This window comes from Bufo gargarizans, chromosome 8 (assembly GCF_014858855.1).
Source record: "Bufo gargarizans isolate SCDJY-AF-19 chromosome 8, ASM1485885v1, whole genome shotgun sequence".
NCBI classification, from domain to species: Eukaryota; Metazoa; Chordata; class Amphibia; order Anura; family Bufonidae; genus Bufo; species Bufo gargarizans.
Genome location: NC_058087.1, coordinates 181,333,372 through 181,351,004, shown reverse-complemented (window position 1 = coordinate 181,351,004; position 17,633 = coordinate 181,333,372). Strand labels below are relative to the sequence as shown.

The following is a 17,633-nucleotide window of genomic DNA, read 5'->3' as shown; positions in this document are numbered from 1 at the left end:
GGTTACTATGATGCTGTGCGCATCGGGCCGCCCGCGGGACTATTGTTCCACATTCATATGATCTTATGAGTAACTTCTAGAAGTCATACCAGCATAGTAGTAAGGAGTTAGGACTCTTGCACACGACCGTGTGTCCCCCATGGCCGTATTGCGGCCCACATACGGCGGGTCCACAATACACGGGACACCGGCTGTGTGCATTCCGCATCATTCACTTGAATGGGTCCGCAAATCCGGAGATGCGGTGCGGAACGGAACGAAGGCACTACGGAGTGTTTTCGCGGGGGTTCCGTCCCGTAAAAGGTAGAACTTGTACTATCTTTCTGCGGAATGGACGGATTGCGGACCCCATTCAAGTGAATGGCGTCGCGATCCGCATGTGGCTGGCCCACGGTTGGTGCCCGTGCGTTGCGGACCGCAATCTGCAGCACAGGTAGCCCACATTTGTGTGCACAAGGCCTTAATGAATTGTTTTACATTTTGATTTGCAGAATTTTGGAAAGTCTCTTCTAGTTGAGCAGCAGACTGACTAATATATTGCACATGTATAAAGAGACACTCACGTAATGTGTAGGTATATAAAGTGGTACTCACCACCTGTTTCTAACTAGTTTGTCAATGGTGGAATCAATATTCAGCTTGGAAATGTAGCCAAAAACAATTCCATAGACGGGATTGCTTTTATCAGTGGACTGGAGAGCTCTGTCTTTTATCTGCTGCACCGTATACACATCCTTTACAGTCTCCACTAAAGAAAAAAAACTTTGAAGTCATAATCTCTGAGAGATCTCAGCGCTCAGCACACGAAAAGATCATGTTCTATTTACACAGATGTATGTATGAGAGCGTGGTATCAGTCAATGGTCTGTAATGTACGGATATGCCAGGCCGCCCAGAGGGAGACGTTCATTGTAGTCGGAAATGAGAGTTGCGAACAGGGATAAGATAAGAAGTCCATTTAGGATTTGGGGGTGCTAAACCCCACTTCAGCATTCTTTCTAGAAAGGTCATGACGGTGTTTCTTCAGGAAGAGATTCCGGTCAGTCAGCTGCCACCCTTCAATCAGCGGTGCAAACTCTCCTAAAGCAGCGCTGATTGGTGAAAAATAACTAAGAGACATGGCACTGCCGCTGGTTTTTCTTAGAATAGGCCAGGGATGCCCTCCAGCTGTTGCAAAACTACAACTCTAAGCATGCCTGGGCAGCCTACAGCTATTAGGGCATGCTGGGAGTTGTTGCTTTGCAACCGCTGGAGGGTCGCAGGTTGAGCATCCTTGGGATAGGCCATCATTATCAGACTCCTACCAATCAGCAAGTGCCGCGTCCCCCTCATTGTATACCAGGCACCGCCCGTACTTTTAAGTGGCTGTGCCTCATACTGCAGATCAACTGAATGGGACTGAGTTAGGCCTCATGCACACGACAGTTTTTTTTCACGGTCCGCAAAAACGGGGTCCGTGGGTCCGTGATCCGTGACCGTTTTTTCGTCCCTGGGTCTTCCTTGATTTTTGGAGGATCCACGGACATGAAAAAAAAGTCGTTTTGGTGTCCGCCTGGCCGTGCGGAGCCAAACGGATCCGTCCTGAATTACAATGCAAGTCAATGGGGACGGATCCGTTTGATGTTGACACAATATGGTGCCATTTCAAACGGATCCGTCCCCATTGACTTTCAATGTAAAGTCTGGAGTTCTTTTATACCATCGGATTGGAGTTTTCTCCAATCCGATGGTATATTTTAACTTGAAGCGTCCCCATCACCATGGGAACGCCTCTATGTTAGAATATACTGTCGGATATGAGCTACTTCGTGAACCTCAGATCCGACAGTATATTCTAACACAGAGGCGTTCCCATGGTGATGGGGACGCTTCAGGTTAGAATACACTACAAACTTTGTACAAGACTGCCCCCTGCTGCCTGGCAGCACCCGATCTCTTACAGGGGGATATGATAGCACAATTAACCCCTTCAGGTGCGGCACCTAAAGGGGTTAATTGTACTATCATATTCCCCTGTAAGAGATAAGGGCTGCCAGGCAGCAGGGGGCAGACCCCCCCCCCCTCCCCAGTTTGAATATCGTTGGTGGCACAGTGTGCGCCCACCATCGCCCCCCCCCTCCCTCTATTGTAATAAATCGTTGGTGGCACAGTGTGCGCCCACCATCGCCCCCCCCTCCCTCCCTCTATTGCATTAAATCGTTGGTGGCACAGTGTGCCAACCACCATCGCCCCCCCCCTCCCTCTATAGCAGTAACATTGGTGGCAGTGTGCGGTCTCCCATTCCCCCCCCCCCATCATTGGTGGCAGCGGAGTTCCGATCGGAGTCCCAGTTTAATCGCTGGGGCTCCGATCGGTAACCATGGCAACCAGGACGCTACTGCAGTCCTGGTTGCCATGGTTACTTAGCAATAGTACAATAGTAGAAGACTCATAGTTACCTGCTTGCTGCTGCGATGTCTGTGTCCGGCCGGGAGTTCCTCCTACTGGTAAGTGAAAGGTCTGTGCGGCGCATTGCTAAAGAACTGTCACTTACCAGTAGGAGGAGCTCCCGGCCGTTCACAGACATCGCAGCAGCAAGCAGGTAAGTATGAATCTTCTACTGTTGTACTATTGCTAAGTAACCATGGCAACCAGGGCTGCAGTAGCTTCCTGGTTGCCATGGTTACCGATCGGAGCCCCAGCGATTAAACTGGGACTCCGATCGGAACTCCGCTGCCACCAATGATGGGGGGGGAGGGGAATGGGAGACCGCACACTGCCACCAATGTTACTGCTATAGAGGGAGGGGGGGGGGGCGATGGTGGTTGGCACACTGTGCCACCAACGATTTAATACAATAGAGGGAGGGAGGGGGGGCGATGGTGGGGGCACACTGTGCCACCAACGATTTAATACAATAGAGAGAGGGAGGAGGGGGGGCGATGGTGGGGGCACACTGTGCCACCAACGATTTATTACAATAGAGGGAGGGAGGGGGGGCGATGGTGGGCGCACACTGTGCCACCAACGATATTCAAACTGGGGAGGGGGGGGGGTCTGCCCCCTGCTGCCTGGCAGCCCTGATCTCTTACAGGGGAATATGATAGTACAATTAACCCCTTTAGGTGCCGCACCTGAAGGGGTTAATTGTGCTATCATATCCCCCTGTAAGAGATCGGGTGCTGCCAGGCAGCAGGGGGCAGTCTTGTACAAAGTTTGCAGTGTATTCTAACTAGAAGCGTCCCCATCACCATGGGAACGCTTCTGTGTTAGAATATACTGTCGGAAATGAGTTTTCACGAAGTGAAAACTTAGATCAGAAAAAGCTTTTATGCAGACGGATCTTCGGATCCGTCTGTATGAAAGCAACCTACGGCCACGGATCACGGACACGGATGCCAATCTTGTGTGCATCCGTGTTCTTTCACGGACCCATTGACTTGAATGGGTCCGTGAACCGTTGTCCGTCAAAAAAATAGGACAGGTCATATTTTTTTGACGGACAGGATACACGGATCACGGCCTCGGCTGCAAAACGGTGCATTTTCCGATTTTTCCACGGACCCATTGAAAGTCAATGGGTCCGCGAAAAAAAACGGAAAACGGCACAACGGCCACGGATGCACACAACGGTCGTGTGCATGAGGCCTTACAGAAAGCTGCATTACCAGGCGCCACACATACGAGGGAATGACGTGGACACTGAGCACCTCAGTTCCTATAATCAGCTGATCGGTGGCAGTTCTGGAAGACCGACCCCCAGAGGCTCTGATATTGATGATCTATCCTTAGGATAGGCCATGAATTTATTAGTCCTGGACAGGCTTGGACTGGCCCACAGGGGAATAGGTGATTTCCTCAGTGGGCCCCTGAGCAAAGGTGGGACCCCAGTCCTCCACCCCTTGCACAAGTGGCACATGGCACAGTATATTGACTGCACTACATATGAATAGACAGTTTACCAAATCTCAACCAGCCTATGCATCCATATGAAAAACCGGGTAGATGTAAGACACGATCCAGTTTATTACTGTAGATCTGTGGTCCTCGCTGCTGTTCGGCTTGCCATGGCCCCGAGTAATGACCATATGTACTGGCAATTGACGTTATTGCAGACCTATCTTTCATTTACCACCAAACAGTGTCAATTTGGATGGTATAATACTAGTGTTAAATTTCACACTGAAATCAGAAAATATTTGTGATTTCTTGTTTGTCCACATTCAAAATCTCTCCTCTATTCTTGAATGGGCTGTTGCTCCCGACCATTGCTGAAAGTTGAAGGTGGCTCACATCATACAAGGGGTCCGGGACCTCTGCTGTACATGCATCAGGTGACGGAGAAGACTTCTAGGCACAGAGGCATGCCAACCAGTATCTTCTTTCACCAGGGACCTGCCTGCTCAAAGTCACTGCTGGGACCCCATACTCCAAGCATGGCCAACCTGCGGCTCTCCAGCTGTTGTAAAACTACAACTCCCACCATGCCCTGCTGTAGGCTGATAGCTGTAGACTGTCCGGGTATGATGGGAGTTGTAGTATCATCTTGAGCCTCTTGCTGCTGCTACCATTGTGTGAGCAGGTAGAATTTTCTTGTAGCTGTACATTGGGCCCCCAAATCAATCTTTGCTGGTGGGTCCCAAGCAGCCCAGTCCGTTACTGGTTTAACCCTTTATACACAGTTAATAAATTCAATATAGATGATCTATCAGAGTGGGTCCAACACCCAGTACTCCCACTTATAATCTGCTAGCAGGAGTCATGGGCACCAGAACAAGAAAGCTGTACAGAGCCAGAAGCAGACAGCTCTGTCCTCCTTGTAGTGGCCGTGCCAGGTTACTGCAGCTCCTCTTCCAGCCTAGTGAATAGGAGTTGAGCAGCAGTGACCAGGATCGGTTAGTTAATATATGCATGTATTTTATTGCCCCTTATTAAACAGTGTGCTATTCTTTTCTACTTACATTTTATGGAGTCTCCAAAAAGATCCTCATTTTCTTCCACAAACTGCCCATTCTTAATGCAATCTCTTGCGTATGTTAATAAGGCATGCGCCTCTGGCATGTCTGGGGAAAATAAAATGTGAAGGTTTTATGTGCCCATCTTAAATGCTGAGAAATCCTTATATGAACCTTCACTGTGAAATAATCTGAACGTGCACAACCCTCGGCTCTCAGGGCGGCTTTCCTTTGACTTTAACTGCCATTCACTTGATACACCAAGACGGATGTGAATTTGGATTTGACATTTATTGTTGGAGGTCAGTGTGGATTGTCGCATCCTTGGCTGTAACAATTGATTAAGTGGATTATTACTGCAGGCGATGTATAACGGTAATGGCTGTGATGATAACCTCTGTGTCATTCATATATCAAGACCTCATCCAAATGATATTTTTTTTAACCCAACATAAGTATCTTTATATTAAAGCAATATTTCCCAACCTGTGGCTCTCCAGCTGTTGCAAAACTACAACTCCCATTATGCTCTGACAACCTATGGCTATCAGGGCATGATGGAAGTTGTAGTTTTCCAACAGCTGGAGAACCACAGGTTGGAGATCACTGCATGAAAGAATTATTCCAGTCTTAAAAAGTGATACGTATCTCTAGCACTGGTGATTGGTGGGGGTCTGACCTCTGGGACGACCATTGATCCTGAGAATAAGGGCTCATTCAGACGACCGTATGAATGGGTCCTCATCCGTTCCGCCATTTTGCGGAACAGGGCAGACCAATTCATTTTAATGGTGCCGCAAAAGATGCAGACTGCACACGGTGTCCACATCCGTTCAGCAGCCCCGAAAAAAAAAAAGATTGAGAAATTGTGGACAAGAATAGGCATTTCTATCATAGTGCCGGCCGATTGCGGTCTGCAAAATTTCATTGGGGGGGGGGGGGGCGACATTTATCAATATAAATAGACTTGTCATGAGAGCAGACGGGTCCCCTGTAACCCATATATACATTCTTACCTGGATTTGTTGTAAAAATTGTCTTTGACACAACCGTTGCGACCATTGAGTTTCGGAAGGAATCGTAATTTATGCGGATCTCTGATGCAAATAAAACTAAATTAAAACAAAATTTACAGTGATTATTATGTCACCAGCAATGTTTAATGTATCATAGAAATCTGAGATCAGCTAATCGCAGGGTTCTGGTGACCGGGTATCGATGAAGCAGTCAAGGGCAGCCATTGGGGTGGCTTGAGACCACCAACCTGTGCTGGATTTAGTGATTTTCAAAGGGTTTTCCGGTTTTATGTAAATAATGCTCAATTATCGCCGAACGAAAAGTTAAGCAACTTTACATTTTGTTTCAGCTCCTGACCATTTATTTGAAAGCTCTCTGTTTGCAGAGAGGAAAGATGAAGTTGTTTCTGCAACATGTGATTTTTCTTTACAAACTCTCTTGTATGGAACAGGAGCAGAAATGTCTGCCACATGTGAACATACTCTAAGGCCCCTTTCACACGGGCGAGATTTCCGTGCGGGTGCGATGCGTGAGTTGAACGCATTGCACCCGCACTGAATCCTGACCCATTCATTTCTATGGGGCTGTGCACATGAGCGGTGATTTTCACGCATCACTTATGCGTTGCGTGAAAATCGCAGCATGTTCTATATTCTGCGTTTTTCACGTAACGCAGGCCCCATAGAAATGAATGGGGTTGCGTGAAAATCGCAAGCATCCGCAAGCAAGTGCGGATGCGGTGCTATTTTCACGCATGGGTTCTAGGTGACAGTCTATTCACTGTATTATTTTCCCTTATAACATGGTTATAAGGGAAAATAATAGCATTCTGAATACAGAATGCATAGTATAATAGTGCTGGGAGGGTTAAAAAAAATAAAAAAGTTAACTCACCTTATCCCCATGATCGCCTAGTTCCCGGCCGGTCTCTTCTTTAGCTGTGACTAAAGGACCTGTGGTGACGTCAGATCACATGCTCCATCACCACGGTGATGGACCATGTGATTGGAGCATGTGATCTGACATCACCAAAGGTCATTCAGCCCAAGCCCACAGCTAAAGAAGAGACCGACCGGGAACTACACGATCATGGGGATAAGGTGAGTTAACGTTTTTTTTTTTTTTTAACCCTTCCAGCGCTATTATACTAAGCATTCTGTATTCAGAATGCTATTATTTTCCCTTATAACCATGTTATAAGGGAAAATAATAGAATCTTCAGAACATCAATCCCAAGCCCGAACTTCTGTGAAGAAGTTCGGGTTTGGGTACCAAACATGCGCGATTTTTCTCACGCGAGTGCAAAACGCATTACAATGTTTTGCACTCGCGCGGAAAAATCGCGGGTGTTTCCGCAACGCACCCGCACATTTTTCCGCAACGCCCGTGTGAAACCAGCCTAAGACTCTGATGCAGCAGCTATGAAATACAAATATATATATACCCACCTGTTTCTCTTGGTATCCAGGTCTGTGCCAGCTGGATGGACTCATTATCCCAACTGTAGATAGACAATGGGGGAACATAAATTAAAATAATATAAGAATTATGGCTGCACTGATTCACCTCCTTGTGTTATCAGTTTATGGACACCATGACCTTCATTTATGAACACGGCAACCAAATAGATAACTCCTATTTTCCTAACGTATACCAAATAAGTGGAAGCCAAGTTCACATTTTCTTGAATATTTAGTTTGCTCCAGGGGTTGTTTTGTGCCATTTTTACCATTTTATGATCAAAGAAAGCATGTAATAACCCTCAATAAACAAATTCAGTTCTCCATTATCCAAGTATGTTACAGAGAATTGTTTCTTTATATCAATCACAGCTAACCTACCACATGTATGTAACCTGTAGGGACAGAAGGGTGGCAATATGACCACAGCATCCATCTACAAAGGGTTTGCATGTAATCTATAAACATTAGACCGCTTTCACACAAGCAAGTTTTCCGTCAGGGTACGATGCGTGCAGCAAACACGTAGCATCCAGACAGAATCCTGACCCATTCATTATTCACGCATCATTTCTGCGTGAATAATGCATTGCATCCGGATGCAATGCTTTTTTTTTACTGATGGTTGCCAGGTAGTTTGTAATTCTTCAGTTTTCTTTCATGTGCATGAAAAATGTGTCAAAAACTGATTGTGCCCGTGCAAATAGAACTGAAACACTGAACGCAATCGCAGACAAAACTGACTGAACTTGCGTGCGAAACCATCAGTTTTTTCCTGAACAGATCCTGACACAATCCCTATTGTTCGTGTGAAAGAGGCCTTATACTAGGGTATATGGATAGGTGGTAAATATATGAATCTGGGATGGAGGGGGGGGGGGTCGTCTAACCACTAGGACCCCCACTAATCAATAGAACGAGGATCTCAGAGTCCCTTGTGTGGATGGAGTGGTAGTGTGCATGTGTGACCATGTAAAATAGAAATACTAATACAGGCAATTCACTTCTATGGGACTTAGGCCTCTTGCACACGAACGTTTTTTTTTTTCCCGTTTACGTTCGTTTTTTTGCGTTTCATATACGGACTGTATACAGAACCATTCATTTCAATGGATCTGCGAAAAAAAAATGCCTTCCGTTTCCGTATTTCCATTCTGTTCAAAGATAGAACATGTCCTATATTTGTCCGCATAACGGACAAGGATAGTACTGTTCTATCAGGGGCCAGCTGTTCCGTTCCGCAAAAAACGGAATGCACACGGCCGTCATCCGTATTTTTTGCGGATCTGTTTTTTTTTGTGCACCGCAAAATACTGAAAAAGCCATACGGTCGTGTGCAAGAGGTCTTAGACGGAACTGCGTCATCCCAGAAAGGGCCCCCTGCTCACTCCACAGTCACCACCACACAACGGTGCCATTCAGCTGCTGGCCCAGCCGCCAGATACGGAAGAGAACTGGCGGGCCGCAGCTGAGCAGGGCACAATGATAGGTAGCGAGTGGAGGGGCGGCAGAGTACGGCACCAGCTTGCTCAAGTTCTCTGCTCAGCCTACGCGTCCTCTCAGAGGAGCCAGTAGAGGCAGAGCAGAGGCAGTGCAGGACAGGATCACCTCCGCCCAGCCATATCAGGCTGGGGCTGCACTCCTGGACACACTCACAGCATCACCTACCTGACCAGGCTGACAGCATCAGGTCAGGAGAAGTTGAGAAACAGAAGTGAAGTAAGGAGAAGTCAAGTGCTGGGCAGCAGTGCAGGAGGAACCAGGGGAAAGAATGTGCACTGAAGCACTGTGGGGCAGGTAGCAATTGTTTTTAAATAAATCAATATATACAATGGTCTAGCTGCCCTAAGAAGAACATATACAGTATATATAGTTGCCCTTAACCCCATATGTACCGCAGTTAGGCTGGCCATTCAGGCCACCCTGAAAAGAAAGACTCTAAAACCCCACCTCCGGCTCTGCTAAGCCTTACCCCGATCCAGTTAGGCCACGCTCCTCCCACTCCACAGAGGACAGGGTAAAATGAACCTCAGGTCAGCTGCAGGGGAGGGAGGGTGACTTTCTCCCTGCAGCTCATGTTCGGACAGCACAATGCTGCTGTCTAAGTGTAAGCTGTTCAAAAGGACATCCCTGTGTCCGTCCAGGCCCTGCGCCAGTCGGAGGGCAGGGTGTCTGAAAACCAGACTGCCTGGCCTAAAACCGGACTTTTGGCCACCCTAACGGCAGTTGTCAGTTCTTTGAAAATGGCGCCCGCTCAGGAGCTGAGCCGGCATCATAACCACCGAGCGCCTGCTGTTTTATACAACAAACACCTGGTGGCAGAGTCTGTTCATAGACCGTTAACCCCTTAGATACTGTGGTCAATTGTGACCACAGCATCTGAACAGCCAAATTCTGGGTGCGCTGCAGTCCGGTGATCAAATGGCTCTCCACGATGGGATCGCAGGAGCTGCTAGATTGCTACGGCAACCTCAGCCTTCTGTCTCTGGCAGGGCTCCATAGGAACATGGGGGGTCATTTACTAACCAGAAATATGCCTGAAGTAGGTGTATTCCTGGCACAGATTGCGGCGCAAAGGTCCTTTGCGCCGCAATATGTGACGTTTCCCCACTCACGCCAGGTCTAAAATAGTGGGGAAGCTGTCTTACATTTAGAAGCAGCGGTGGATTCACCGAAATTATGTAGAGGCCGGCGTCTCTACATTAGGCCTCATGCACACGGCCGTTGTTTGGGTCCGCATCCGAGCCGCCGTTTTGGCGGCTTGGACGCTGACCAATTCACTTCAATGGGGCCGCAAAAGATGCGGACAGCACTCCGTGTGCTGTCCGCATCCGTTGCTCCGTTCCGCGGCCCCGCTAAAAAAATATAACATGTCCTATTCTTGTCCGCGCTTTGCGGACAAGAATAGGCATTTATATTGACGGCCGCCCGTTCCGTTCCGCAAATTGCAGAAGGCACACGAGCGGCTTCCATTTTTTGCGGATCTGCGATTTGCAGACGTGTGCATGAGGCTCTAAAAGATCCATCACCAGATATAGGAGATATTAAGGTCGGCGTCTAAAAAACCAGCATTAATAAATTACCCCCATAGTGAATCTCCCATAGGCTACAATGGTAAATTATTGCAGTCTATGGGAGAAGCTATCAGACAAATTGTGAGTAAAAATAAATGTAAAAAACAAACAAACATTTTATTCAAAATATAATAAACAAGAATACAATAAAAAATAAAGATCATTAGTATCCCACGTCCCATAATGCCTGAACTATTAATATATAAAATAATTTATCCTGTACCATAAATGGCATAATGAAAAAAAGCTAAATGGGCGATTTGCTGTTTTTTGGTCACTTCACCTCCCCAAAAAATAGAATAAAAAGTGATCAAAAAGGCATACACACTCTCAAATGGTATACAAAAATAAACCTACACATCACTTCACAAAAAATGAGCCCTAAGGCCCCTTTCAAACAAACGATACGGATTGTGTCCAGATCTGTTCAGGAAAAAGCTGATGGTTTTGCACGCAAGTACAGTCAGTTTTGTCTGCAATTGCATTCAGTGGTTCAGTTTTTTTCACACGGATGCAATCAGTTGTGATGAGTTTTTCAGGTGCGGGAAAAAAAAAAACTAAAGAAAAACAATCTATATCTCCTAGCAACCATCATATATTTGTCGGAATCGACTGAATGTGATAGATATTGCAATACTACAGAATTTGGGGCCCCACTTGTACTTTTGCCCATTTTGTCTAAAAACAGCCCTGCCTGTCTGGTGGTGGTTTTGAATGCCCTTGGTTTTGGTGCATTGTGGGGTGCAAGGCAGGGGCCCCTAGTAGTGCAGTACCGTGTAACAAAACATCAGTACAATAATGGAGCTGGCTCTGGGTGCAACCAGGGAACACTTTTTACTGTAAATTTCGGCAGTTTATAAAAACATGCACTTACACAGGTAGGCACAGTCTCTTTAGATTGGATTAAACAGACATTCTCTGAATCCCTTTCCTGATAGCAAACCAATCTTTCCAATCCGGCAAAGTGGTATAAATTCTCTCTCAATAGCAATACAAATGCCCAAATGCTGGGTGTAGTCTTTTAACAGATGGCCAGTCTATCTCTTGAGTATGGAAGGGTGCCTGAAGCTACTAACCCAACCAAATGCAGTGAAGTCCACAGCCTGACACATGCGTTACCTTCACTAGCTTCTTGTACATGCACTTTCCCTTTCTAATGGCCACTCTACCATATTCTTGTGTCCCTCAGAGGTTGGCACCTGTTTGAGTCTGATAAGATGGCTGTATCTCAGTCTGTTGCTTCTCCTTTCCACTCCCACACCCAACTCACTACAGCATCTAACTAACAGCGAGGGGTAGGGCCAGCCCACACCCAGCAACTGTCTCTAAGAGGCCATAAAATTTTAACCCTATGGCTCCCATACACAGCCTTTGTAATACAAAGTGCATAAAGTTAAATAAATTTAGGCAGTGAACCACCGGGTGACTGCATATGCAAACTGCAGCCTCACCGCAACCACTCAGTACGTGTCCTACTGCACAGCATGTTTATATGCAGCCCAAACCTCAGCCATTTTTCTCCCATTCTGTAGGTTTCTGCTGCTTTAAGCACATTTATTCCTGCGACTGTGTGAAAGTCATCATGTACTTATTATTTGCAGTGTTTTATTGTAGTCAGAGATCAATAAAATCTTGAAAATACAATTAATAGAAATGTTTGCACCGTTAATTTAAACTCTGTCCTCAGGCACCATTTTTGGTTTTATAGCCATACAATACGGAGATATGGACGCCATAAGAGTTCATTTTTATTAGTCTTATTCCTTCTGATTTGACAGAGCTCTCTGACAAACGTACTAGCGCTGTAACTTACAGAGACTGTTCCCGCGTTCTCCTCATTTTACATGGGCTGAAACTTTTCTAGCGCCATCTTCCATCTTAACAGTCATGGCTATTGATTTGTATTACATTTGGGTGAGGAATGCAATTGTTATGTCATTACATTTTTTCAGTCTGATGTATTTATGGATATACTTATTTCAGTCTGATGGATTTTTTGCTGGCTTTTTTAGGGTACTTTCACACTTGTGGCAGAGGATTCCGTCGCAAAACAGCAGGCAATCCGGTCGCGGATCCGTCTCACAAATGCATTGCAATACTGGATCCGTCTCTCTGGTGTCATCTGGAAGAACGGATCCGGTATTAATTCTTTTTGCATTTTTAAAGGTCTGCGCATGCATTTTTGACTGGAGAGAAAACTGCAGCATGCTGCGGTATTTTCTCCATCCAAAAAACATAGGAGGGACTGAACTGATGCATCCTGAATGGATTGCTCTCCATTAAGAATGCATCAGGTTTTTTTCCCATATTGAGCCATGGAAAACTTTAACGCAAGTGTGAAAGTTAAAAAATATCATGATTTTCATGCATTTTTTACAAACGTCTTTTGGGTGACACATTTTTTTATACAGACATTTTTGTCATGCAGTTTTTTCCTGCACAAGTAACATTCATAGTAATACTGCCAAAAAATAGTGGACCCCATAAATATCTAAATAATAGCACCATACTCACATAATACTGCTATATTGTACACACACTGACATATTTCAAAGTGGTGCTGAAAAATAAAAAGTCATATATCCCCAAATAACATCAGAGCTAGCACCATGATATATGTTTTAGGCCTCTTGCACATGGCCGTTGTGGCTCCGTTCCGTGCAGCGGCCGGGACGAGACCCATTCAACTTGAATGGGTCCGTGATCCGTCTGCACCACAAAAAAATAGAACAAGTTCTATTTTTTTGCGGTGCGGAAACACGGACAGAAACACCACGGAAGCACTCCGTAGTGCTTCTGTGGGGTTCCGATCCGTGCTTCCGTTCTGCATCTCCGTGATTGCGGACCCATTCATGTGAATGGGCCCACATCCATGATGCAGAGTGCACACAGGCCGGTCCCGGTGTATTGCAGACCCACCGTATGCAGGCCGCAATACGGCCACGGGCACACAACGTTCGTGTGTAAGAGGCCTTAGGACGTAGTGGAAGTAGGATAGTGAAGGCCATCAAGTAATGGGTGCCTCAAATTATTCTGATAATCCATTTCCTATTCTATGAATATCTTGGAAAAGAAATCTGTTTTATAGCTTGCCATTAATGCAGAAGCAGGGGTCAGGGTTAACAGACAGAGGACAGATGTGAATGCCCAAGGTACAGTGTGTGTTGTACAATGCAGGTAACCAGCCGTACCTATAGTGTGGAGTAAACTGTACTCACCAGATCATTGCAAATGAGTCAACGGTGTCATCAAACAGCTTCACCTCACATCTCTGGCCTTTTCTTTTGTCAGAGGTGGTAAACGTCTTCATTTCTCCCACCTGTTTAAACTAAGTTCACTTAATTCTATTTCTAAATGAAAATGCCACTCATCCACACCATACACTGAACATACTACCATTACTCTACAGTTCATGGATTCTACCTGTATGTGGCCCTAATGTTAGTATGTGATTGCGGTGTACACTGGAGAATGTTCCACTTAGGGTATGTTCGCAACACAGCAAAATGTACAGTACGTCCGAAAAATCCATGTATTTGGAATGGAATCCACAGCAGAGCTCCAAGGCTTACCCTCAGATTTCTGCTGAGGATTTGTAGTTTGTCCTGCCGTATATTAGATCCTAATCTGCATGCAGACACCTGCGATAGAATCCGTGTGGAAACCATGCTTGGATTTCCCATTGAAAGCAATGGGTGGCAGATTATGATCGGAAGAAATGCCATGTGACGGTAGCCTTAGCTGTCATTTAGATGAGCAAGCCCCAACTCATCCATGCACAGGCCAGAAAAACTGGACACATTTTTATGATTCTTTGGCATCTGCATGCGGACTGTTTTTCTTGATCACCAATTTACTATATGTGTTTTGCAGGAAAATCAGATCTAGATGATGCATGCTGCGATTTTCTTTGTATGGACCAATGGTCCAATGGGCACCCTGACTATAATGGGTGAATGTTCAGTCCGGGTGCTGCCTGTTGTGCACTCAAGCAACAACCGGACCTGAAGATCACCCATCTGAATGAGCCCTCAGGAAGTCCTTAAGATGTTCACATGTTGAAAATGAGTGTGTATAGCTTCATATGTGACTGTGATTTTCCAAAATCGATATTTTGCAACTTTTATCAATTTCAATTTAGTGGGGGAAATCCACATCTGTATTTGCATTGTAAGCCACATGCAGATGTCTGGCGCAATTTTTCAGCTGGAACTGGTGCTGGAAGAACGTCTCCAGCGCTGGAGAGAGAGGAAGATGTCAGCTGCTTTCCAAGGCAGATAACTTAATACTTAGGCTACATGCACACGACCGTATGTGTTCTGCTGTCCGCAAATTGCGGATCCGCAAAGAAAAAGGGATGACATCCATGTGCCATTCATTATTTCTTTTTGTGGATCCATTGTAGCAATGCCTAAAACAGACAAGAATAGGACATGTTATATTTTTTTTGCGGGGTTACGGAACAGACATACGGATGCGGACAGCACACGTGTGCTGTCCGTATTTTTTGCGGACCCGTTGAAATGAATGGGTCTGCATCCTATGCAAAAAAAAAAACAGAACAGACACGGAAACAAAATACGTTCGTGTGCATGAGGCCTCAGTTATATGTTAGAATCCAGCATAGGACATTTTTACTAATCCTAGAACCTCACAGTGACTTTTGGTTACATGACCTCAATATTTCCCGGTTTAAGAGGAAAATGTCGCTGCCGACTTGTGACCATCACAAGCACTCCGGCCATGTCACCGTTTGCACCCACAGGAAATTATTGAGGTTTTGTAACACCCATGTTAAGGTCCGGCCGTCACTCCGTGTGACCAACAGATGTCATGCGGAGCTAACCCTCGTCCCTTCTACGCGTTACTTTACGTTACCGTACCCATCTTACTGCGGCAAGGATGTTAATGATTTTTCCACTCAAGCTTTGTCCGTTTGCTACAATGTCTCCCAGTGAATAGTAATCGTTTGGATCTTTGGGAGGAATAGACAATAAAGACAGCAGGGAGTTATCTGCGTCATGTTTGGAGCATATCTTCACCAAGGAGTGGACTTCACTGATAATCAGTTTGTAGTAACTAAAATGAGAGGAAAACGTTCAAGCTGTAATTAAAATAACTTTGCAAAGATTTTGATGCCTCTAAAATTGAAAATATTCAACAACATAATTTACTTTGAAAGTCTTGATTAGAAATCTCCTACCGTTTTGTGTATATCTGGGGGTAATTTATTAAGATCGGCGTTTTACACTCTGGTCTTAATAGCCCTGCATTGGCCTCTACATAACTTAGGTGCGTCCACCGTCAGCCTAAATCTATGCCAGCTAAAATCAGCAGGACGGACACGGAAACAAACAACGGTCATGTGCATGAAGCCTAACCTGCCTACTTCTTCAACAAATCTCTTTGCACGAAATGGTCGTCCTTGCGTAAACATTTATTAGATACGTTTTAGGCCTCATGCACACGACCGTTGTTTGTTTCCGCGTCCGTTCCGCCGATTTTAGCGTTTCTGATGCAGACCCATTCATTTCTATGGAGCCGTTGAAAATGCGGATAGTCCACTGTTTGTTATCAGCGTCCGTGGTTCTAGTCCGTCCAAAAAATATAACCTGCCCTTTCTTGGCCGCGAAAAATGGTTTGCGGACCCATTCAAGTCAATGGGACCGCAAAAAATGCGGATGCACAACCGTATGTCATCTGCGTCCGTTTTTGTAGAATCAGTGCCTGGTGACCAGCATATATAGCAATATTCTGGGTGGGGATATTAAATTTACACTTTTTTTACCTTCCTTTTTTTTGGGGCGGTCCGCCCCAAAAAAAACGGAAGACACACGGAAACAAAAACGGCAACGGAACAACGAATCCCCAATTTGCAAACCGCAAAAAAAAACAACTGTTGTGTGCATGAGGCCTTAAGCATTGCGTCTTATTTCCACTTTTTATTGCTTTAGATTTATGAACAGGGTAATCCAGTTCACATCTGATAAAATGTGCACTATTTTTGCCCACACTACTACTACTTTTGGCAGGTCTGACAAACATATGCCCCAGACATATGCGACTATACAGCTGAATACATCTGCCATTGCTTCCGATTATAAAGAAACAGTATACTGCACATTATGCTTTTTTCATTGCATACAGTTGTTAGAAAAGCATACCAACTAAATGAAATTAAACTGGAATTTGTGCTTGTAAGCGGCGTGCATCAGTCAGAGCTGCGAAGCCATAGCAGATACGATCTCTCCCTCCCTGGTGTACGTATTGATGAGAGACGCCTGTCGTATGTTTTCAATCTCTACCGTTTTCTAAAAGGACGTTAAACGTTTATGGCCCCCATGGGAGCAGGAAGTTTACACATTACCTTGGTGTTGAAGGATTAAATTTTTCTTCCTTCTCTACGTCTTTTGTTTGCACGAGGGGGTTTTCAATTATAACTAAAAGAAAAATAGGAATATTGTTTAGAAACGCTTGTATTCCCGGAATGATAAATACAGATAATTAAACCTTGCGGCGTACAAGTAAAACAGATGTCCTCATTACCATCTAAACATAGTAAAATGGCGCTGCGCTGTACTGATCGGGGTTGCCGTGCACTCTTTGAACAGTTGTGACATAGCTGGATGATACATGTACTTACAAACTCGTTTTCTTGATGTATTCTACCCCAGGGTAGATGGCAAAAAAAAAAATTGGGAAAATTAATCATACTTAAAAAAATAAACACTCTGTGAATCTTTACCGCCATGAATCACGCGTGTGTTGCATTCTGCTTTTTTTTCCTATTTATTTATATTCCACAGGCGTCATTCGTTTTTTTGGAGAATGCAGTTTGCTTTGATAAAGTGGACACTTTATTTCTTTACTTCATGTCTACAGTGATGTTTTTGAAAATACGGCACACGAATCAAACTGGGGCGCGGCGCTAAATCTTTTCTCGTCTCCTCCGCTTTCTAACTCGATGTATATAAATGCAGCTACAAATAACAGGGCAAATTTGAGTCAGTTGCACCTAAACTGGGCCATTGATTAATAGATTTCCCCTGATCCAATGAGATTATGAAAATGTATTTCATTTAAATAGACGTTTCGTGCCATAGAGGCCGGCTATGCTGCTGCTAGCGGGGGCTTGGGAGGAGAGGAGA

The 17,633-nt window shown here is 45.2% G+C and overlaps 1 protein-coding gene across 1 annotated transcript in view; it reads right to left on the bottom strand.

The window, feature by feature from the left end:
* Positions 1-17,633, bottom strand: part of MEIOB (meiosis specific with OB-fold) — a 133,784-nt gene that overhangs the window by 5,762 nt on the left and 110,389 nt on the right. Inside the window, exons 2-8 of the mRNA XM_044304935.1 lie at positions 16,853-16,925; positions 15,369-15,564; positions 13,704-13,804; positions 7,400-7,452; positions 5,951-6,046; positions 4,941-5,042; positions 595-748 (exon numbers count right to left, since the gene is read on the bottom strand). Coding sequence (XP_044160870.1) covers positions 595-748; positions 4,941-5,042; positions 5,951-6,046; positions 7,400-7,452; positions 13,704-13,804; positions 15,369-15,564; positions 16,853-16,925 — 775 coding nt within the window. The remainder of the gene's footprint in view (positions 1-594; positions 749-4,940; positions 5,043-5,950; positions 6,047-7,399; positions 7,453-13,703; positions 13,805-15,368; positions 15,565-16,852; positions 16,926-17,633) is intronic.